This window comes from Acomys minous (genome assembly GCF_964271855.1).
Source record: "Acomys minous genome assembly, chromosome: 18".
NCBI classification, from domain to species: domain Eukaryota; kingdom Metazoa; phylum Chordata; class Mammalia; order Rodentia; family Muridae; genus Acomys; species Acomys minous.
The window spans coordinates 49,203,246-49,225,662 of NC_140501.1; the positions used below are offsets into that span (position 1 = coordinate 49,203,246).

The following is a 22,417-nucleotide window of genomic DNA, read 5'->3' on the forward strand; positions in this document are numbered from 1 at the left end:
CACTGGTTTATTTCACTTAGGATAATGTCCTCTAGGGTTATCCATACTGCAAATGACAGAGTTCATTTTTACAACTACAGAAGTGGGGTATTGGCACATCCTGGTAAGCCCAGCATTTGGAGGCCAAAGCAGAATTGTCTTGCATTACATAGTGAGTTCCTGACTAGCTTGAGCGACAGAGCGAGATCTTGTCTCGTATGTGTGTATGTATGTATGTATGTATGTGTGTATGTATGTATATTTGATACATAGATCATAACCAGTCAGATGTTAAGAATTAAGTGATAATAAAGATCTTGGTTCTAAATAGGTCAATTGTATCATTTCCACCGAGCCTCCTATGACAATATGGAAGAGGGAATGGGGAGAATGGGAGAGCCCGTGGATAGGGAAGTGTGCTACCTAAAGAAACCAAGCAATCTGGGCAGGGTGGCGCATGCACTCGGGAGGCAGAGGCAGGCGGATCTCTGTGACTTTGAGGCCAGCCTGGTCTACAAAGAGAGTTCTTGGACAGCCAAGGCTCAAAAAAAAAAAAAAAAAAAAAAAAAAGAAAAGAAAAAAGAAAAAGAAAGGAAGAAAGAGAAAAGAAAAAGAAAAACCAAACCAAACCAAAACAAAAACCCTTGTAAATATGACATGGCCATCGCATTCATGAATTCATTGCAGGGTGGTCATCCTTCAGAGCAACATTTTATCATGGGTGGAGGAGGGGCTGATGAGGCCCTGTCCCCGCTGTGAGACAGTGGTAGCTGATGGTCATTGGGGAAAGGGTATATATAATTTTTTTCACTGGTGTAGTCATGGAAAAGTTGCCCATATTCCAGTAAGTAACATCATGCAAACAATGACATGAAACTCAGTGGGTCACATACAAAGACATGAAAGTAGGGGCTGGAGAGATGGCTCCACAGTTAAAAGCACTGGCTGCTCTTTGAGAGGACCCAGGTTCAATTCCTCACACCCACGTGTTGGCTCACAGCCATCTATAACCCTAGTTTCAGAGCATCTGACATGCTTTTCTGCCTTCCATGGGCATCAGACACATACATTATGCATAGACACACATGTACAGACACACATAATAAAAATAAAATAAATTAAACATGAAAGTAGGAGAGGGAATTTATTTTTTAAATAGGATTTAAGAAAATCTTACTCGTTTTTGTTTGTTTGGTTTTTGGATTATGATTTTTTTAAAGCATTCATACAATTTTTTTGTTTATTCCTCCCTCATGCAATACATCCCAACCACAGCTTCCCCTCCTTTAGGCTCTGTTTTTTAACAATTAGACTTTATTATACAACCCAGCTATCCTACGCAAGAGGGAAAAAAGGTTCAAGGGAAATAAGAGTAAACCTTCCAGTGTCTGCTCCACAGGAGAGTCCCTAGGTGTCTCTGGCCTGCGCGCTGGTCCGTCCCGCGTGCTGGTCCTTTCCCTGATGCATACGCGCTCCTGCTCCGAACCTGTGCCTTCTCCAGTCCTCTCAGTTTGTGTTTGTTTGTGTTTGGTTTTGTGTGTGTGTGTGTGTGTGTGTGTGTGTGTGTAAGGCCGGTCTCCTCCCAGGATCCCTCTCCCCAGTGATGTTTGATTAGAAACACATTCAGCTGGCTGGAGTTTCCGGTCCATTTCCTGAATCCTGGACTCAGGAGGATTCCTCCCAGTCTTCAGTACTGTTCATCTCAGTGGGATGTGGGTGGTGTTTCCAAGCCGCAGAGCCTGAGGCAAGATCCACCTATACAGCCTTCACCTGGGATATTGTCTACAGTCCTTCCACACCCTCCCTCTTCTCCTTCCAGTCTCCTCCCCCACCTCCCCTCTTCCTCAGATCCACTGCCTTCCACATCCCCATCTCTCCCCAGAGAAGAGCAGGCCTCCCAGGGACACCAACCAGACATGGCACAATAAGATACAATAAGATTAGGTACAAACCCTCATATCAAGGCTGGGAGAGGCAGCCCAGTAGGATGAAAAGAGTCCCAAGAGCAGGCAAAAGAGTCAGAGACAGCCCCACTCCCACTGTCAGGAGTCCCACAAAACCCCCAACTATACATGTATGCAGAGGACCTAGCGCAGACCCACGCAGGCTCTGCTTCTGTCGCTTCAGTCTCGGTGAGCCCCCATGAGCCCTGCTTAGTTGATTCCAAGGGCTGTGCTCTCCTTGACCCCTCTGGCCCCTACAATTCCTTTTTCCCTCCTTCTGCAGGGTTCCCCAAGCTCTAAGAGGAGGGACCTGATGGAGACCTCCAACCTAGGCTCTCTTTCTGCCTATTATTTGGCTGTGAGTCTCTGCATCTGCTCCCATGAGCTGTTGGATGAAGGCCCTCTGATGGTGGCTGGGTTAGACACTGGTCTATGAGTATAGGAGGACACTAGGAATCATTTCATTGATTTTTCTTTGTTTTTAAAAATTATTTGTTTTTGTCAGTCATGTTTGGTTCTGCCCTAGGTCTCTGGGCTGTCCAGCCTTCAGTTCCTGGTCATCCAGGCAATGTTAGGCATGGGCTCCTTCATGTGGTGTGGGCCTCAAATTAGACTAGTCATTGGTTGGTCAGTCCCATGAGTTCTGTGCCACCATTGCCCAGTACATCTTGCAGGCAAGAGATTGTAGGTTGAAGGTTTTGTGGCTGGGTTGGTGTCCAGTTCCACCACTGGAAGCCTTTGTTGTTACAGGCTCTGTGTCTTCCATCACTAGGAGTCACTGCTAGAGTTTCCACTCCAGTACATTTCCAGTTCATCCCCCACATCTTCTCCAATTCCAGTCTTCTCTGCCCATATTCTCTTACTCCCTCCACCCCCACCCCATCTGATACCTCCTATCCCCGTTCCCATCCCCCACCCCCAGTCCAACCACAAATCTGTTTCTTCTTCCCAGGGAGATCCATGCATTCTCCCTTAGAGTCCTCCTTGTTACTGAGCCTCTCTGGGTGTGAATTATAGCATGGTTATTTATTTAACAGCTAAGACTCACTTATGAGTGGGTATGCACCATGTTTTTCTTTCTGGATCTGGGTTACCTCACACAGGATGATTTTTTTCTAGTACCGTCCATTTGCCTGCAAATTTCATGATGCCATTTTTTAAACTGCCGAGTAATTCTCCATTGTGTAAATCTACCACATTTCTTTATTCATTCTTCAGTTGAGAGCCATCTAGGTTGTTTCTAGTTTCTGTCTACTATGAATAAAGCTGCTGTGAATAAAGTTCAGCAAGTGATGCTGTGGTAGGATGTAGTGTCCTTTGGGTATATGCCCGAGTGGTATATCTGGGTCTTGAGGTAGATCAATTCCCAATTTTTGAGGAACTGCCATATTGATTGCCATATGGTTGTACAAGTTTACACTCTCACCAGCAATGGAGGAGTGCTCCCCTTGCTCCACATCGTTATGAACATGAGCTGTCACTTGTGTTACTGATCTTAGCCATTCTGCAAGGTGTAAGAGGGAATCTCAAAGTGGCCTACCTGGACTTCTAGAAGGAGACCACCACAGCCTCTGGTTGAGCAGGGTGTCTCTGCCCAAGTTCAGGAGGGAGCTGCTCCTCTTCCTCCTTCTCTTCTTCTTCTTCTTCTTCCTCCTCCTCTTCTTCCTCTTCCTCCTCCTCCTAAGATTTTATTTATTTTATGTGTATCAGTGCTCTGTCTGCATATACACCTGAATGCTATAAGAGGGCATCAGATCTCTGTAGATGGTTGTGAGCCACCATGTGGTTGCTGGGAATTGAACTCAGGACCTCTGGAAGAACAGACAGTGCTCTTAGCCACTGAGCCATCTCTCTAGTCCCAGGAGGGGAACTTCTTAGGAAGAAGAACTGATTCTATCTGGGGAGGGAGAAGGTATGAGAGAGGGCACTGGGGTGAAAACTACTAAAATTCATTATATACATGCACAAAACTTTTAAAAGAATAATAAAAGATATGCTGAAGAACTCTTGTGTATTTCATATTTCCTATATCCACTTGCTGATGAATATGTCTTGGCTATTGTGAATTTGCAAAGGTAAATCTAGGTATATGTGTAGATGTTTCTTTGAAATAATTGATTGTGTATTTGTAAGTGTTCATATGTCCACACATGTGAAGTCCAGAAAACATTAGGCCAGACTGGCTGGCTAACAGGCCCCAGAGATCCTCCTGTCTGTGGGACTATAAGGTTATGCTATGGCGGCCTGAGAGATGGTTCAGTGGTTAAACACACTTGCCGTTCTTCCAGAGGAACTGGGTTCAGTTCCCAACATCTCCATCATGGCTCCAATCCTAGGGTATCAGATATCCTCTTCTGGCCTCCTCAGGTACACATGTGGTACATAGACATCATGCTATGAATTCCTACATGGGTTCTGGGGATGAACGCAGGTCCTTGGGCTTGCAAGGAAGAAAGTTTACCAATTAATACATCTCCTTGTTTTCAGTTTTTTGAAGAGCTTCCATGCTTTTTTCTTAAATGGCTCCACTATGAAATGGGAATTTCTGAAGGACAGCTACTAGATGATGGTATGGTAGAAGAGGGAAAGGCAGACTGGAAAGAGAGAAGAAAGTGATGGTTAGGGGGAAAGGCACAGAATTGTGACGATCAAAGATGGCCACAAGTTATCTGAATTGCTTCAGTGTACCCTTGGTGGTCTGTGGGAGTTACAGGGGAAATGCCCAAGATTAAAGGAACTAGGCAGGGCTGGAAAGATGGCTCAGAGGTTAAGAGCACTGGCTACTCTTCCAGAGGCCCTGAGTTCAATTCCCAGCAACCACATGGTGGCTCACAACCATCTTTAATGTGATCTAATGCCCTCTTCTGGCCTGCAAGTGTACATGCAGACAACATTATACATGGTAAGTAAATTTTTAAAAAAGGAACTAGGGAGAACATAGGCCATGAGGAATAGCCTGTCAACTTACCACTCATTTCAGAACCCACGAAGAATGATAAAGAGAGCAGAAAGAGCCGGGCGTGGTGGCGCACACCTCTAATCCCAGCACTTGGGAGGCAGAGGCAGGTGGATCACTGTGAGTTTGAGGCCAGTCTGGTCTGCAGAGCTAGTCCAAGGCCACACAGAGAAACCTTGTCTCAAAAAACCAAAAACCAAAACAAAACCAAAACAAAAACCAACAACACCACCAGAAAGAAGGCAGCAAGATTTTGTACCAGGGAGCTGGGCAGTGGTAGCTCACTCCTTCAGTCCCGGTATTCATGAGGCAGAGGCAGCCTGGTCTACAAAGCAAATTCCAGGACCCCCAGGGTAGTTACACACTGAAACCTTGTCTCCAAAACCGATTTCCTACCAGGGATAGAGGAACAGCAGAGTTCACATCTGATGGAAAGGGAAGGGGGCAGAGAAAACAACCAAGTGGAGTCCCAGGAAGCAGGCCTAGCATGGACCATAGGGGAAGGCTGGACCCTGTTTTGAAAAACAAAAAACAAACAAAAAAGTGTGCCTCTGAAGACTCAGAGTGAGAATTGGTGGAGCACAATCAGTTCCAGGTCAGGGCTGGACCATAGTGTGTTTCACCGTGAAATTTTATTGGAACTTTGCTACACTCATGGGTTTCCATGCTATGTCTGTTTTTGTGTCTTGACAACAGAGATGCAAGATCCTATGGTCATGTAAAGCCTTAGATACTTACAATGTGGCCTCTTGCACAGTGTTCTGATCCCCTGCTCTGAAGCCTGAAGGATATACATGACATGTAAAGCTAGCTGTCCAGAATTATGGGTTGGGCTTATTTGTTTTTGCCTTCCCTGAAGATCTCTCTCTGTTGTTCAGAGAGGCCACCTCAGCTTCTCATGTAGCAGAATTTCAGGCATACACTCTAAGCCTGGTAAATTATTTACATTTTCTAATGTGTTTCTACTCAAGCAGCATGCATACTTGAGTCATTGTCTCTTTAGTCCGCTGTGTAATTATAAATATGACCACTAGGTGGAGTGCAGGTACAAAAAAACCTGCTTCTCCAAGTACTATGTTTTTTGCACAGTTGTCATAAAGATTGCTTTTGGAGTCAAATTGAGCTAAAATCCTCTTTGTTACTTTGCAGCCCCAATGTGGAGTGCAAAAGCATGAGGTTTGGCATGCTGAAGGACCACCAGTCTGTCACTGGAACTGTCACTGCTTTCGATGGCTCTATTCTCTATCTTCCTGTTAAGCTTCAGCAAGTGAGACCCTAGGGAGATTATGGTGTGGGTAAAACTCCTGCGTGCGCTGATGGTTTGAGTGGTCTTTTTAGACAATTTGATTTGAACCTTCCCATTTTTATACAGAAGGCAGATTTCTGCAGAACACAGCAGAAATTTCCCTCTTAAGTTTAAGAAATGCCTCCTCACGACAATGGAGTGGTAGTGTTTGGGCTCTGTGACAATTGCTCAGAATGTCCACTTCAGGGCCTGGAGAGATAGCTCAGCAGTGAGGAACACTTGATTCTCCTGCAGAGACCTAGTTTCCTTTCCTAGCGCCCCTGCTGAGTGGCTCTCGGCCATCGCCTCCAGTTCCAGGGGATCCAACGCCCTCTTCTGGCCTCCCTGGGCTCCTGCATACACATGCTGCACATGTACATGTACATAAAGGCAATTTAAAGATCAAGTTTTAATTTTATGGGCTGGGCGTGGTGGCACACGCTTTTAATCCCAGCACGTGGGAGGCAGAGGCAGGTGGATTGCTGTGAGTTTGAGGCCAGCCTGATCTACAAAGTTAGTCCAGGATAGTCAAGGCTACACAGAGAAACCCTGTCTTGAAAAACCAAAAAAAAAAAAAAAAATTATATTTGTTTATTGTCATACTGGTTTTGACAGCTCAAGGTAATGGGAAAGTAGAAGCCACATTTTGGATTCTAGAACTCTTGAGTTAGGGTTAAGGCTTTGTAGCTTTGTCATTTTTTTCTTCTTCCTCTCCTTTTTTGGGGGGGATTGTTTTATTTTATTTTGTTTTTCAAGACAGGGTTTCTCTGTGTAGCCTTAGCTGTCCTGAACGGGCTTTGTAGACCAGGCTGGCCTCCACTCACAGAAATCTGCCTGCCTCTGCCTCCCGAGAGCTGGGATTATAGGAGTGTGCCACTCCCCCTGTCAGTCAGTCGTTTCTTGTTCATTGTGTTTGTTAGGTTGTTGAGTTAAAAAGCCAGAGGAAAACTGATGATGCCGAGATAAGCATCAAGATTCAGCTCACGAAGATCCTTGAGCCGAGTTCTGACTTGTGCATTCCCTTCTACAATGTGGTCTTCAGGCGGTAAGGAGCCGCTGCGGCCTTGTGCCTTTAACTACAATGTGGTCTTCAGGTGGTAAGGAACCGCTGAGGCCTTGTGCCTTTAACTACAATGTGGTCTTCAGGCGGTAAGGAACCGCTGCGGCCTTGTGCCTTTAACTACAATGTGGTCTTCAGGTGGTAAGGAGCCGCTGCGGCCTTGTGCCTTTAACTCACCACGCCAGGAAGTATAGAATATGCCACACACAGTGTCTCTGTCTCCGGGTGGGTTTGGAAGTCCTTAATGAGTGATCTTATTATCAACTCACTCAAAAATGATCTCTCAGGCTTGAAAGATGGCTCAGAGGTTTAGAGCACTGACTGTTCTTCCAGAGATCCTGTGTTCAATTCCCAGCAAGTTCATGGTGGCTCACAGCCATCTGCAAGGTGATCTGATGCCCTCTTGTGACATGTAGGCGTATATGCAGGCAGAGCACTGTATACATAATAGATTTAAAAAAAAAAATCTCTCAGCTGAGGTGGCGCAAGCCTTTAATCCCGGCACTCAGGGAGGCAGAGTCAGGTGGATCTCTGTGAGTTCAAAGCCAGTGTGGTCTGCAAAGCAAGTCCAGGACAGCCAAGGTTACACAGAGATACCCTGTCTCGGAAAAAAAAAAAAGATCTCTCCCTGGATAGGGCAGGTTTGGTATCTAAAATTAGGTGTATGGATAGCTAAGCAGGAAATGGATGCCTTTGGATTAGTTTGAGAATTTTTAGACCAGATGTTTGTTTTTGAGACAGGATTTTGTGTACCTCAGGCTAGTCTCAAACTTGATACGTAGCCGAGAATGGCCTATCCTGACCCTCCTGCATCAGCTTCAGTAATGCTGGGGTTAGTGAGCAACTGCACTCAGCTGAGACAGATGTCAGTATTGTTTCCTCAATAGCGTTGTGAGGGGGCTCCTCAGAGAACAAATATATTTGGTAGGGGATACTTTCTAGGCTTAAATATTTTTTAATATATTTTATTAATTTATTCATATTACATCTCAATTGTCATCCCATACCTTGTATCCTCCCATTCCTCCCCCCTCCCATTTTCGCCTTACTCCCCTCCCCTATGACTGTGACTGAGGGGGACTTCCTCCCCCTGTATATGCTCATAGGGTATCAGGTCTCTTCTTGGTAGTCTAGGCTTAAACATATTATGCATATCTTATAATTATTTATCTTCTTTAGAGAGGCTCTCAGTTTTGCACAGGTGTTAATCCCAAAGTACCTCTCACTTAATGAACTAGGACCTAAGGGGAGCTGCTGGAACAAACACAGTCCCCTTGAGGGGCTCTTCACAGATTTGGAAACTGTTTCACTTGCGTTCTCTTTAGTTCATGGTGGGTGGTCGGTAATGTAACTAGGCTGGGAAATAGCGGTGGATTCGGTGAGCTGCATACAGAGAGCCTTCAGCCATTTGTACGTGTTCCAGATGCATGCCTTCCTAGCTTTACTTTTCTGTAGCAGCATTGTTCTAAGCATAGGCCACATTATGCAAAGAACAGGAGCTTTTCTGTATCATCAGTCTTGCAGAGGAAGCCATAGCTAAAACTGTAGGAACTTTTGGATAACTTTTCTATTAGGCTTGGGGTGCAGGGTGAGTGCTTGGCTAGCAAATATGGGGCTCTGGTCCAACCCAGCACAGAGAAGGAGAAAGGAAATTCACCCCGCCGTTTGTTTCAGGGTAATGAAACTTTTGGATATGAAGCTTGTGGGGAGAAACTTCTATGACCCTACAAGCGCCATGGTACTACAGCAACACAGGTTGGTGGGTTTTGTCTTCTTCACTTTTGAATGCTCTGGAAAGAAAAATTGCATTTTAAGACAAAAACTTAAATAATATTTTGTGGTAGTAAGTACAATTTATCAATTAATTTATTTTGTTTATTTATCTTTTTAGCAAATTTGTATACTGATTTGGTTCCATTTTCCCCTTAGGGTTTCCTCATTATTATCAGGAAGGACAGTAGCAGCATTGTGTCAAATGGGGCATGGAATTCTGTGACCCTGATGCTCTTAGAATACCTTTCTCTGCAGATTGCAGATCTGGCCCGGCTACGCAGCCAGCATCCGGAGGACAGATGGAGGTCTCTTCCTGCTCGCTGATGTCTCTCATAAGGTCATTCGGAATGACTCTGTTCTGGATGTCATGTGAGTGAATGGTGGCATCCACCTTTAACATAATGAGGATTTTCTGAAGTCCAGAAATGGGTAGTCAGAGGACAGGCTGCCTCTGTTCTGTGGGGATTTAAAAAAAAAAGATTTATTTATTTATTTATTTATTTATTTATTTATTATTTATACAGTATTCTGCCTGCAGGTGAGCCTGTACCCCAGAAGAGGGCACCAGATCTCATTGTAGATGGTTGTAAGCCACCATGTAGTTTCTGGGAATTGAACTCAGGACCTTTGGAAGAACAGACAGTGCTCTTAACCTCTGAACCATCTCTCCAGCCCCCTCTGTGGGGGATTTTTAATCATAAAATGTATTATAAAAGGCTGGTATGGTGACTCAGCCCAGGGCTGAGGCAAAAGAATCAGCTCAAGTTCAAGCCTGGCCTGTGTAGCTGTTGATCTGTAACCTGGGGCCTTCCTCCCCACACCTCAGCTCCCAGAAACGACTCTGAGACGTTATTATTTATGAATAAACACTTGGCCAGAAGCTTTGGTTTGTTCCCTGACTATCTCATTACTTAAATTATACGTTTATTCTATTTTATGTGTGCCAAATAGCTGGTTACCTCTCCTCAGTTTCAGTATCTTGGTCACAGGCCTGGGTGAATCTTCTCACCTCTCACTGTATCCCAGAATTCATCTTTCCTGCTGGAATGCCCACGTCCTTATTTCCTGCCTCAGCTAACAGGCTATCAGCTTTTTTATTAACCAATCAGAGATAATTGGGGAGCAAAGTTTATACAACATTGATCATTAGACATGACAATGCCCATATCTGGACTGCAACCAGATGTCTGGGCTCAGAAATCAGCATCTGAATTCACAGAGCACCAGACCAACCTAACAGGCCAGGCTATCTAGACGGTTCTGGGCCAACCTGAGCTACAGTGTGAGACTCTGTCTCAGAAAACAAAACAAAACAGAGAACTGAAAGATGTCCTCTCTCCTGAAATCTGAGGGGGTCTGAGTGTCCAGATGTCTGCTCGCCTAGAGCTCATACTTACTGGGAATCAAGTTAGCTCCTCTTCTGAGCCCTGTTTGTAAGTCTTGTACGTCAGGCATCATCCATTATGTGGCACACAGACTGAAGTGACTGCTGGGTTGAGGTTTTTGTTGTTGTTGTTGTTGTTGTTGTTGTTGTTGTACTTTTGAGACAGTATTGCTCTGTATCACAGGCTAGCCTGGAACTCATGCTGTGATCCAAGCTGGCCCCTAGTATGACTGCAGTGCAAAGCCACTCAGCTCTAGAGTATGGCAGCTTTCCTCCTCTGGACCTTTTCTGTTCTTACAGATCCCAGGAAACAGCCAAAAAGAAGCTTTTTTCTTAGAAGTCAGAGCAGCTCAGTCTTCAGAAATAGTAACTTTCCCTCTATTACCCAGGAATAACTTACATGCTTCTAAATAGTAGCAAGCAAATAGGTTATCTAGTGGGTTCAATGTTACATGTTGCTGCTGCTTTCTCAGTAACTGATTTAATGATTATCCCAGTGGAATTGAGGACTGTCTTCAGGTGTTTGCTAAGTACAGTGGCTTGGCTGGGTTTTCTTCTGCCTGACTGCAATACCGCACCTCCTTCCTGTGCTACCTCCTGTTTGGTCTCAGACCTAAAACGTCTCTGTGTTGCTCCCTGCTCTGATGCACCACATAGCCTCCATCATCTCCTTAGAGAAGGGTGCAGAGAAGGCAGCGCTGTGAGCTCAGGTGTTTACCTTTATTAATGAAGTTCTCCCTCAGAGTGAGGGCAGTGCTGCTTTCCAGCCCCTTGGCCTTCAAGCCAGCAGAGCCCTGATGAGTTCTGTTTTCTCAAGTCTTCAGGTGTTGTCTTCATTGTGTCCTTTTGGAAGGCTCATAAACCTCCCTTTTTGTTGTTTTTATTTTTTTGAGACAGGGTTTCTCTGTGTATCCCTGGCTGTCCTGGACTCACTCTGTAGACCAGGCTGGCCTAAAACTCACAGAGATCTGCCTGCCTCTGTCTCTAGAGTACTGGAATTAAAGGCATGTGGCACCACACCTGGCTCCTTTTTGCTATTTTATTAGCATATATTAATTAAATACAATGGTGGCTTCATAATCTTTTGAATATATGTATGTGATGTACTTTGATCATATTTGCCCTAGCACCTTTTCCTTTACTCTTGCTTACTCTTTGTCTCTTCCTAACCAGCCGCTCTCCTCCCCGTAGGCCTGTTATTTTGTTGGGCATATTTTTTGCAACTCAGCAGGTTTAGGGTTATTCCTATGAGCACAGATGAGGGCTGATTTACTACGAGCTATGCTAACACTGAAGAAAATGCTTTCCAATAACCTAGCAACCATTGGAACTTCAGAGAGGGGTGGGACCTCAACTAGCCCCTCCCCACTAACAACTTTTAACTTCATATAAATCAGGGGAGAGTGGTCCCTTACCCCTATGATGGAATGTTGACAGGCCCACTCTGCTGCAAGTTTCTCAGTATAGTCTTCTGAAATATTATTTGTTCTGTGTTCCTTTCTGTACATTTTAGGATTCTCCTTGGGATGATTTCCTTTTTGCCTGAAGTAATACTACAGTATGTCCTTTAGTTTAGAATTTACTGATGACAATTTGGATATTTATCTAGAACTGTCAGTTAGCTTTTTAAACTAAAATTTTGCAATCAGTAGATATTTTCTTCTAATATTTCGTCTGTTTTCCATTATCTTCTAGCTTTCATTGTTTGTATTCACAAGCCAGCTGGCTATGTTAAAATTGTTTTTAAATTGTCTTTAAGCCAGGCATGGTGGTGCAGGCCTTTAATACCAGCACTTGGAGGCAGAGGCAGGTGGATCTCCGTGAGTTCAAGGCCAACTTGGTCTACAAAGTGAGTCCAGGACAGTCAGGGCTACACAGAGAAAACCTGTCTCGAAAAACCAATAGACAGATAGACAGACAGACAGACAGACCCCAATAGATAGATGGATAGACAGACAGACAGAACCTGTCTCAAAAAACGATAGATAGATAGATAGATAGATAGATAGATAGATAGAGTAGAATAAAGTGTCCTTAAATTTTGTCTTTTCAGAAGTTTTGCTATAGTTTATCTAGTTGTAGTCTCTGTTAAAGAAGAATTTGTGACACCTGTTTAGGAATGGTAATGTAGCCTTTGTGAGGACCATCGGTGGGGAGGGATGGACTAAAGTCTCAAGACCACAAGACAAAGTGAGGCTGTGTTAGGTGGGCATTTGCTCTGTTGCCTAGGATGGTCTCAAACTCCTGGTTTGGTTGGAGCAATCCTGCCGTAACCCCCAGGTGCTGGCACTACAGGCTAACACCAACACGTCTGTCTTGGAAAATGGGAATGGATAAGGCAGTAGCAGTACTTGTAGGGGAGAGTAGAAGGGAGTTAGTACCAGAGAAGCACCATGGGGAAGGATTCTAGTCAACACACTTAAGAGGATTCTTGCAGTGGTTGGCCTAGGACACAGTGTGTGTGTGTGTGTGTGTGTGTGTGTGTGTGTGTGTGTGTGTTGTGTAATGGGGATGATAGGAATGAAGGCTGGAATTCTGGCTAAACTGACGCCATAAATCGGACAGTGCAGTGGTGAAAAGGGAAGCCTTGTTAAGAAGAGCCAGAACAGAACTTGGTCGAGGAGAAGCTCCTCCTCACATCCTAATAATGTGCCGTGAAATCCTTGTGCAGTCCTCTGCACTTGTGTATGGGCTGCACTATCCCACATAGCTCAGTGAATAAAAGACGAGGGAGGGTAGAGAATGGAAGACTGCTTCTGTTTGGTGTGCTCTCCTGCTGTCTCTTAGGTCACTTATCTGAGGGGAAGCCACTGGCCATGGTACTGGCCAGCCTTGTAGAATGATCATGTTTCAGTTTAACCTTGAGGTGGCTGAAGCTGGGCTGAGACCTTGCCTGCATCCTTGTGGGAGCTGCCTTGCTAGGCCACTCTTAATTCCTGCCCCACAGAGACTGAAAAAAGAAGCTTATGTCTAGGCTCCTCCTCCTGCTCTTCTTTGTGTGACTCTTAACCACGAAACTCTCTGTCCAACTTCAAGTCTCTTTTTTTAAGTGAACTTAAAATGTTTTATTTACGTGTGTGTGTGTGTGTGTGTGTGTGTGTGTGTGTGTGTGTGTGTGTGTGTGAATGTTTGTAGGTGTGTCTGCGGCTTGGGTTTGGAGGTCAGAGGACAACTTTGTAGAGTTGCTTCTCTCCTTCCCCTCCACCTGGGTCCCAGCGGTCAAGCTCAGGTCGATAAGCTTCCCTGGCAGCCACCTTGCCGACCTTGCTGTATTTAATTACTTAGATGTTTGAGGGTTACTTTGTTGAGGTCCCTGTTTGGCTGGGAACTTTCATGGCCAGATCTTGGTGTGTATTGCCATTTCCATGAGCTCTGTTCTTATCCTTTATTTAGCCCAAGGACAGATTGATACTTCCTATGTTCCTACCAGTGGTGTTTGAAGGCTCCAATTTACCTGTAGCCTCACTTGCTGTCATCTGTTTTTTGTTTGTTTGTTTTTATTTTTTTTAAATAAACATTTCTTTTAGTACACAAATTTGTTCTATTTTTGACAGAAAGTAACAGATATGTAGGTACATCCATTCATTATCAGTAGATGTTTTTCTTTTTTCCTAACATTTTTTTAATTCTACAAAATGGTGGGTTTTACTATAAAATTTCATGCATTTATATAACAAACTCTGATAATTTTTTTAATAGCAATAACTTCTTTATTGTGTGTGTAGAACATATCCCTGTGGTTGGTAGAAGTACAGAGATTTTTGGGCTTTTTTTTCATATGCCTTAATTATTTATTTTTTTAATTGAACACTTTTTCTTTTCCTTTTAAAATTATTTTTAACATATACATTTATATTATTACACAAATAAAATAAATTACATACAACAGGAAGAAATATGAGACAATCAGGAATTATATAAATGTTACATCCTTAGTGATTTGACTATTTGTATTTGGCAAACTGAAGTAAACATCTTTCCTATCTTGTTGAGTCTCAAATTCTGAATGAAAATCACTATCATAGCTCATTTCTATTAACTTAAAACATCTATCTAGATCTAAAACCATCTTAACCCCTAAACAACTAAGCTTAATTGTAAGACTAAACTATCTGGTCTTCAACCCCATCAGAGACTTGAGAAAGAATAAAACTTGAGTGAACTCGAAGTGCAGGTCAGCAGCTTCCAAAATGAAAAAACTGACAGTTTACTGCCTGAACAGTAACCCAACACTCTGTAATGTTGGAGCATCATCTTCAGCCTTCTGGCCCAATATATCTGACAGACATATTTGCGAGGCAGGAACTATTGAGGACTTGCTTACCCTGTCTTGGCAGAGTTCAGCTGTTGACTCTGCCTGCATCCAAGCTTGCCCATTTTTAGGCAGAATTCTGTCTGTGGTAGAAAAGAGGACATTTTGCCCAGTGGCTGGTTTGTCACATTTGAAGCCATGTCCATAAGGAGGTTCTTTGATGCTCATCATCTTCTTTGAGGTAGGCTGGGTGTTGCCAGGAGTTAACTTGTTTTGTTGTCAAAGAATCTTTAGAATAATAAAAACATCTTTAAATGCGGTATTCTGTAGGCCTCTGAGGTGTTCTTTGTTTTTTTTGAGACAAGGTTTCTCTGTGTAGCCTTGGCTGTCCTGGAATCACTTTGTAGATCAGGCTGGCCTCAAATTCAGAGATCCTCCTGTCCCTGCCTTCCAAGTACTGGGATTAAAGGTGTACACCACCACTGCCTGGCCATCATCTGTTTTTATTTTAACCACCTCTGTAGGTGAAATGAACCTCACTGTGGCTTTAATGACATTTTCCTATGACCAATGATATTGAGCGCGTTTTTTGTTTTTCTGTATCTTCTAGCCATTTTTGTATCTAGGTGAAATATTTAGATCGTCAACTGACTTTTAAAATGCATTAAAAAATTATTTATTTCAAATGCATTGGTGTTTTGCCTGCATGTAATCTGTATGAGGGTGTCAGATCCCTTAGAACAAGAGTTATATACAGGTGTGAACTGCCACGCGGGTAGTGGGTAGTGGGTGGTGGGAATTGAACCTGGGTCCTTGGGAAGAACAGCCAGTACTCTTAACTGCTGAGTCACCTCTCCAGTCCCAAAAATGCATTTTGTAATTGTAAGATTTGTGAATTTTAGATACAGATATGTTGTCAGATACATAATTTGAGATATTTTCTCTCATGTGAATTGTCTTTCCTGTCTTAGTTAGGGTTTCTTCCTTTCTTTCTTTTATTTTTTCTGAGACAAGGTTTCTCTATGTAGCCTTGGCTGCTTTGAACTCCCTTTGTAGACCAGGTTGGCCTAGAACTCACAGCAATCTGCCTGCCTCTGATTTCTTTCTTTGTTGTTGTTGTTTTTTTGTTTTTTTAAGGCAGGGTTTCTCTGTGTAGCCTTGGCTGTCCTGGACTTGCTTTGTAGACCAGGCTGGCCTCGAATCAGATCTGCCTGCCTCTGCCTCCCGAGTGCTGGGATTACAGGCGTGTGCCACTGTGCCTGACTCTTGTAGTTAGAGTTACTATTGCTGTGATGAAACACCATGACCAAAGCAATTTAAGGAGGAGAGGGTTTGTTAGCTTATGCTTCAACATCAGTGTTCACAACCAAAAACCATCAGGACAGGAAGTCAAGCAGGGCAACCTGTAGGCAGGAGCTGATGCAGAGGAGTGCTGCTTACTGGCTTGCTCCCATGGCTTGTTTGGCCTGTTTTCTTAAAGAGCCTAGGATCACCAGCCCAGGGATGACACCATACACAGTAGGCTGGCCCTACCCTATAAATCACTAATTAACACAATGCCCTACAGGTGGATCATACGGAGCCATTTTCTCAATTGAGTTTTCTTCCTTTCAGATAATTCCAATCTGTGTGTTAAGTTACATAAGAGGAGCCAAAACATTTGCCTTCCCCTTCCTCCCCTCTCTCTCTTCTCTCTCCCCTCTCTCTCCTCTTTTCTTCTCTCTCTCGCTTGCTCTCTCCTCTCTCCTTCTCCCCCCCCCCACTTGGTTGTGTGGCCTAGAACTCACTCACTTTGCTTTACATTGATGTAAAAACCTGATGAAAGCCATAATTTAAAGTTCACTAGAAATACCCACAGATCCCTTTGCCCCATATGCACAGCCTCACCTCAGAGAAGGGCTTCTCCATCTGCAGCAACTGTACCGAGCCATAAGACATAGATGTTCCCTGCTTTAAACCATTTAGTAATGTTTCTTTAGACCCCACACATGCAGTTTAATTTGTGGTTTAAAATAAGAGAAAAGATGGACAAATTACAGAATTTTCACTCTTCGTTGTATTTGGAGGTCAAGGGTATTTAATTAAAACTTGTAAAATGGTACTTTATGTGTATGGATGTTTTGACTGTGTGTATGTCTGTGCACCATGTCCATGCTTTGTACTCATAGAGGCCAGAGGAGGGTGTCAGATCCCTTGGAATCTGAGTTATAATGGCTATGAGCCTCCCAGATGGGGCTGGGAATTGAACCTGTGTTCTCTGAAAGATCAACATGTGCTCTAAACCACTGAGCTCTCTTTCTATCATGGATTTTCTGTTTGGTTGGTTGGTTTTTGGGTTTTTATTTTTGTTTTTGTTTTTGTTTTTTTGAGGCATGGTTTCTCTGTGTAGCCTTGGCTGTCTTGGACTCACTGTGTAGAGCAGGTTGGCCTGTAACTCACAGTAATCGGCCTGCCTCTGCCTCCGGAGTGCTGGCAATAAAGGCATGTGCCACCATGCATGGCCCTGGATTTAAAAAAAAAACATACAATACAAGTGACTTTTCTTTGGGAGACTTCAGTTAAAAAAAAAACAAAAAACAGCTGAGCGTGGTAGCACACACCGTTAATCCCAGGATTCTTGAGGTAGAGGTAGAAGATCTCTTTGAGTTAAGGTTCACCCTAGTCTACATAGTAAGTTCTAAGTCAGCCAAGGCTGCATCATAGTGAGACCATGTTTCAAGAAGAAGTGAGTTGGGGTTGACTAGAGAGATGGCTCAGCATTTAAGAGCACTTGCTGTTCTTTCAGATGACCCAAATGTGATTCCCAGCGCCCACATCAGATAGTTCACAACCTCCTATAACTAACTCCAGCTCCAGGGGATCTAATGCCTCTGGCTTCCTTGGGCACCTGCACTGACATGTATACACTAATATGCAGACATACATACCACATTCACATAGTTTAAGTAAAAAGCAAAGCCAGGCATGGTGGTAGACACCTTTAATCCCAGCACTCGGGAGGCAGAGGCAGGTGGATCAATGTGAGTTTGAGGCCAGCCTGATCTACAAAGCAAGTCCAGGATAGCCAAGGCTACACAGAGAAACTGTCTCAAAAAACCAAACCAAACCAAAACACAACGACAACAACAAAAAACCAAAAAGTAAAAAACAAAAGCAAACTGATAGTTGGGTCATGTCATGACTATAGCTATAAAAGAGTATAAGCTGTGACCCAACCCTTAGGCCCTTAAATCATTTACTGTCCCCTAACCCTCTCTTTCGACCCTGAGTGTATGAATGCCATCCCAAGCCTCCCGCCTCTTCCCAAAGGCATGCTATGTACCAGCAGAGCAAGGAACACTTCCAGGACGAGTGCAGCAAGCTTCTGGTTGGCAGCATCGTCATCACACGCTACAACAACCGGACATACCGCATCGACGACGTGGACTGGAACAAGACCCCCAAAGACAGTTTCCTGATGTCTGATGGGAAGGAGATCACGTTCCTGGAGTACTACAGGTACAAATGAGGGCCTCACTTTGGTCAGAGGGTGGAGGTGGGACGTGCTCTCCCACACTCTGATGCCATTGATGGAGCACTAGCTGACATTGTATACAGATCTGTAAACTGGGAATGCACCTGAGACCAACTGAGCTTGCCTGTGGTGGTCTGGCCTGAACATGCTGTCCTTACAGCTGGTTCTTTGGTAATTACTGTAGAAGTGAATTTTGAGCTATGATGTATTTTTCTTGTTGATTTTGTCTGGTGAGAGAATTGAAATTCAAGTCTTTAATCATTAGACTTTTATTTCATCTTTCTGTTGTCTAATTTCTTTAGCCTGATTCATTTTCACATGCTTCTCTCCTGGGCTATAGCCTTTGTTCTCTGTCTATTAGCAAAGAAACTGTAGCCTGCGTTTTCCACTTAGATATGCTGTGCTTGGCTTCTGATGGGTTTTCCATGAGGGCACTGTGTAAGCTGCAATGGTTGGCACTGGGGAAGAGCTGCAGGGCTGTTGTAGGAGTGGTGACACTTTGTAATTCTGTCCTGCTTCAGCAAGAACTACGGGATCACAGTTAAAGAAGATGACCAGCCACTGCTCATCCACAGGCCCAGCGAGAGGCAGAACAACCACGGCACAGTGAGTGGCTGGCACTCCAGCACTAGTCCTCTCTCCTGTTGGCCACTGTGTGCACTGTGTTCCTGTGTGCATGTGTGCAGTGTGCTGAGGCATGTTGGAAATGTTTTTATTTTTCCTCTAGCCAGGGTTGCCAGGCTACACCAAGAGGACCTAAATACTCACATAAACAACTGGGTTAAAGGCATAAGAAGAATTCCATATATAGATATATATGATAAAGCGCTTAAGAGCACGGGCTGCTCTCCAAAAGGACCTGGGGTCCATTCTCACCACCCACATGGCAGCTCACTACTGTCTATCACTCCAGTTTCAAGGACTCTTAGGCCTTTTCTGGTTCTCTGTGGGCACCAGATACATATATACCTGAGGCAAAACAGTCATACATATACAAAAAAAGATTAAAGCTCTTGATATGAGTGTGGTATCACATGTCTACAGTCCTAGCACTTGGGAGGCAGAGGCAGGCATATCTCTTGAGTTCGAAGCCAGCCTAGTCTGCATAGTGAATTCCAGGACAGCAAAAGCTACAAAGTGAGACTCTTCTCAAAAAAAAAATTACAGGGTTGGGGAGAAGGCTCAGTGATTAAGAACACATACTGCTCTTCGTGAGGAGCTGAGTTTGATTCCCCGCATCCACATCTGGTGATTTATAACTACTGTAATCTCAGCTCCAGTGCCCTCTAGACGCTTGCATTCATGTGCATATTACCTCCCCCTGCCCACATACACATAATTAATATAATAAAAATAAATCTGTAGATTCAAGAGGGAAGGTGCAGACATTTATTTTTAATAGGTGAAGGGCCCAGAGAATTGCAGTGATAGTCCACTTGGTCTTTTTTAATAAAAAACACTCAGATGTTTATTTTATGTGTGTGGGTGTTTGGCTGCGTGTTTGTCTCTGCAAGATGTGTATGCCTGATGTCCACTAGGGTCAGAAGAAGGTGTCTGAGCTCCTGAACTAGAGATTCAGATGGTTATGAACCATTCTGTGCGTTCTGGGACCCAACCCTATTCCTTTGCAAGAGCTACAAGTGCTTTGAACTGCTAAGCCATCTCTCCAGCCCCACCTCCTCTCAACCTTGAAGGCTTAGGTGGCTGGGAGGAGACACTGAGCTTGAGGAGACCAGCATTTTGCTGTTGTTTTGAGGCTCAATATTGACAAAACTGTTTGGGCTTTTTTCCCTCTTTCTTTCTCTCCTTGTGACACCCTCCCTTCCTTTTTGTTTTACTTGCCACAGCAGCTGTCTGTATTGTGTCTGAGGATATGAAAGGCAGAATACAGTGTTTTCTGTGCTGTTGTCCTCTCCTTGGGGCTTTATAAAAGTTCCTCAGTGGCAGGTTTGTCACTGCAGACCTGCACCTGCCTTGAATGGACCCTGGGATGCCATCTCTGTCCCTCTTTCCCTCTGTTTTCTTGTCTAAGTTGCTGAAGGGTGAGATCCTGCTGCTGCCTGAGCTTTCCTTCATGACGGGGATCCCTGAGAAGATGAAGAAGGACTTCAGGGCCATGAAGGTGGGAGTCTTGGTGTTGGGGGGTGGTGCCTGCTGTTTTGGGGTGAGCAGCAGCAGTAGGTGAGGTTCCATCTCTGACTCCCTGGTCAAGCCCTTTCTTTTGGGCTCCAGTTTCCCTTCCGTAGACTCACATGTGCATGCTTTCCCAGAGAGAGCACGCTGCACATGTCATGGCCTTGGAGGTCTTCAGGTAAGCACTAGATTCTGAGAGAAAAGGAACAGCCCTGTCCTCATCCTTCCTCGTCAGGTGGTCGATGGTTAGCTGATTAGGGAACCGTAAATGAGACTCCTTGAGAATACCAATTACTGTAGCGTTCCTCTAAATGATCAGTTATGTGAAGGCATGGAGGAAAGTGACGCAAAAGCCAGTGAGGGGGAAGATGAGAAGTGGAGCTCTGAGGCCCTGGGAGCATCATCAGCTCGTGGATCTCTGAGAGGCAATGACCCTGGCAGCGTGCAGCCAGACCTTCACTGCTGCCGTCCACCAGGTGGTCTGGACTTCAGCTGCTCTCTGCCACCTTGCTTTTCTGGTCTTCTCCAGACCCACATGCCATGTAGGATTTCAAGATGCATTACAGAGAGCCTAAGGGAGCAGACAGGCCCTGTGGGAGACTCGGTCAAGTTTACTCTCCGATCCTTTAGCTCCTGCTCTTTCCCAACAGCTGCCAACCCCCTGATGGTAATTTCTCCAGTGTCTATATATCTCTACCTACCTACCTACCTACCTACCTATTGTCTCTCTTTCATCTATCTCGATTTATCATCTCTCTATCATCTCTCTAACTCTGTCATCTCTGTCTGTCTGTCTATCAGTCATCTATCTAGTCCCACAGGAGCTCTGAACAGCAGCTGTATGGTTCATGATTCCTCAGACACACTTATTAAGCATCCTTCATAGTGCCTATAATGTGGCAAGTTTAGAGAGGAAAATAGCCTTACGGTGACACTGACAAGCCTGAATGTGGCTTACTGTCCTAGCATAAGCTCGCCACCTCTGGCCTTCCCTCCTAGATTTTCCCCAGATTTGAGATTGGTGTAATTAAGCCTTCCCCACTTTGTTTCTGTTCATAGACTCTCTTAGGAATTTTTAATTTAAAAGACACCTTGAGAAAGAAATCAAATGTCCTGGAGCAGAGTCAGTAGCTTTAAAAAATAATCAATTGCCAGGCAGTGGTGGCGCATGCCCTTAATCCCAGCACTGGGGAGGCAGAGGCAGGTGGATGCTGTGCATTTGAGACCGGCCTGGTCTACAGAGTGAGTCCAGGACAGCCAAGGCTACACAAAGAAACCCTGCCTTGAAAAAACAAAAAACAAAAGCAAAACCAAAAAATAAATAAAAATAAAAATAATAAATTATTTTGAGACAGGGTCTTACAGCCCTGATTGGCCTCCAACTCCCAGAGATCCACCTGCCTTTGTTTCCCAGGTACTGGGATTAAAAGTGTGCCCTGCCACACGAGAGAGAGAGAGAGAGAGAGAGAGAGAGAGAGAGAGAGAGAGAGAGAGAGAGAGAGAGAGAGAGAGGGAGGGAGGGAGGGAGGGGGGAGGAGAGGAGGAGATGCTAAAAGTTGTTAATTTTATTATTAATTTTTCTCCATGTACCTCATCCATATTCCTGAGAAATATTTACAAAAGTTTCTAACTACATTTGGTAAATTTCCACTGATTTCCTTGAGCATGAGATGGCTTGTGGCAACATTTCAGAGCACTGAGTTTTATTTAACCTACTGCTAAAGGGAGTGATGCTTAGAACTTGCAATCTTACTTTTTATATCTGTCTAGGACTTGACTCAGCAGATTAATCTAAGCCCCAAACAGCATCACAGTGCTTTGGAGTGTCTGCTGCAGAGAATTTCACAAAATGAGACAGCCAACAATGAGCTGACCCGCTGGGGGCTCAGTCTGCAAAAAGATGTCCACAAGGTAAAGCAGAGGCACATGTGTGTGTGTGTGTGTGTGTATGTGTGTGTGTGTGTGTGTGTGTGTGTACGCGTGTGTGCACTCGTGTGTGCATGCATGTGTGCAGCAGGCCGCCCAAACCAGGGCCTGGAGCTGGGTGAAGTAAGAGGAGATCCTCACCTGTCCTTACTGTGGGTTTGGCTTTGCTCTTTGTTTCATTGTGTTTTGGGTTGTGTTTATCTTTATGTGTA

The 22,417-nt window shown here is 44.3% G+C and overlaps 1 protein-coding gene across 2 annotated transcripts in view; it reads left to right on the forward strand.

Moving 5' to 3' along the window:
• The window catches only part of PIWIL2 (piwi like RNA-mediated gene silencing 2), a 56,020-nt gene that overhangs the window by 15,869 nt on the left and 17,734 nt on the right, over window positions 1–22,417 (forward strand). For both annotated transcript variants that reach the window (XM_084768297.1, XM_084768298.1), the window contains exons 7-14: window positions 6,028–6,145; window positions 7,084–7,208; window positions 8,898–8,978; window positions 9,252–9,365; window positions 17,942–18,130; window positions 18,668–18,752; window positions 20,179–20,268; window positions 22,050–22,190. In XM_084768297.1, the coding sequence (XP_084624423.1) occupies window positions 6,028–6,145; window positions 7,084–7,208; window positions 8,898–8,978; window positions 9,252–9,365; window positions 17,942–18,130; window positions 18,668–18,752; window positions 20,179–20,268; window positions 22,050–22,190 (943 nt within the window). The remainder of the gene's footprint in view (window positions 1–6,027; window positions 6,146–7,083; window positions 7,209–8,897; window positions 8,979–9,251; window positions 9,366–17,941; window positions 18,131–18,667; window positions 18,753–20,178; window positions 20,269–22,049; window positions 22,191–22,417) is intronic.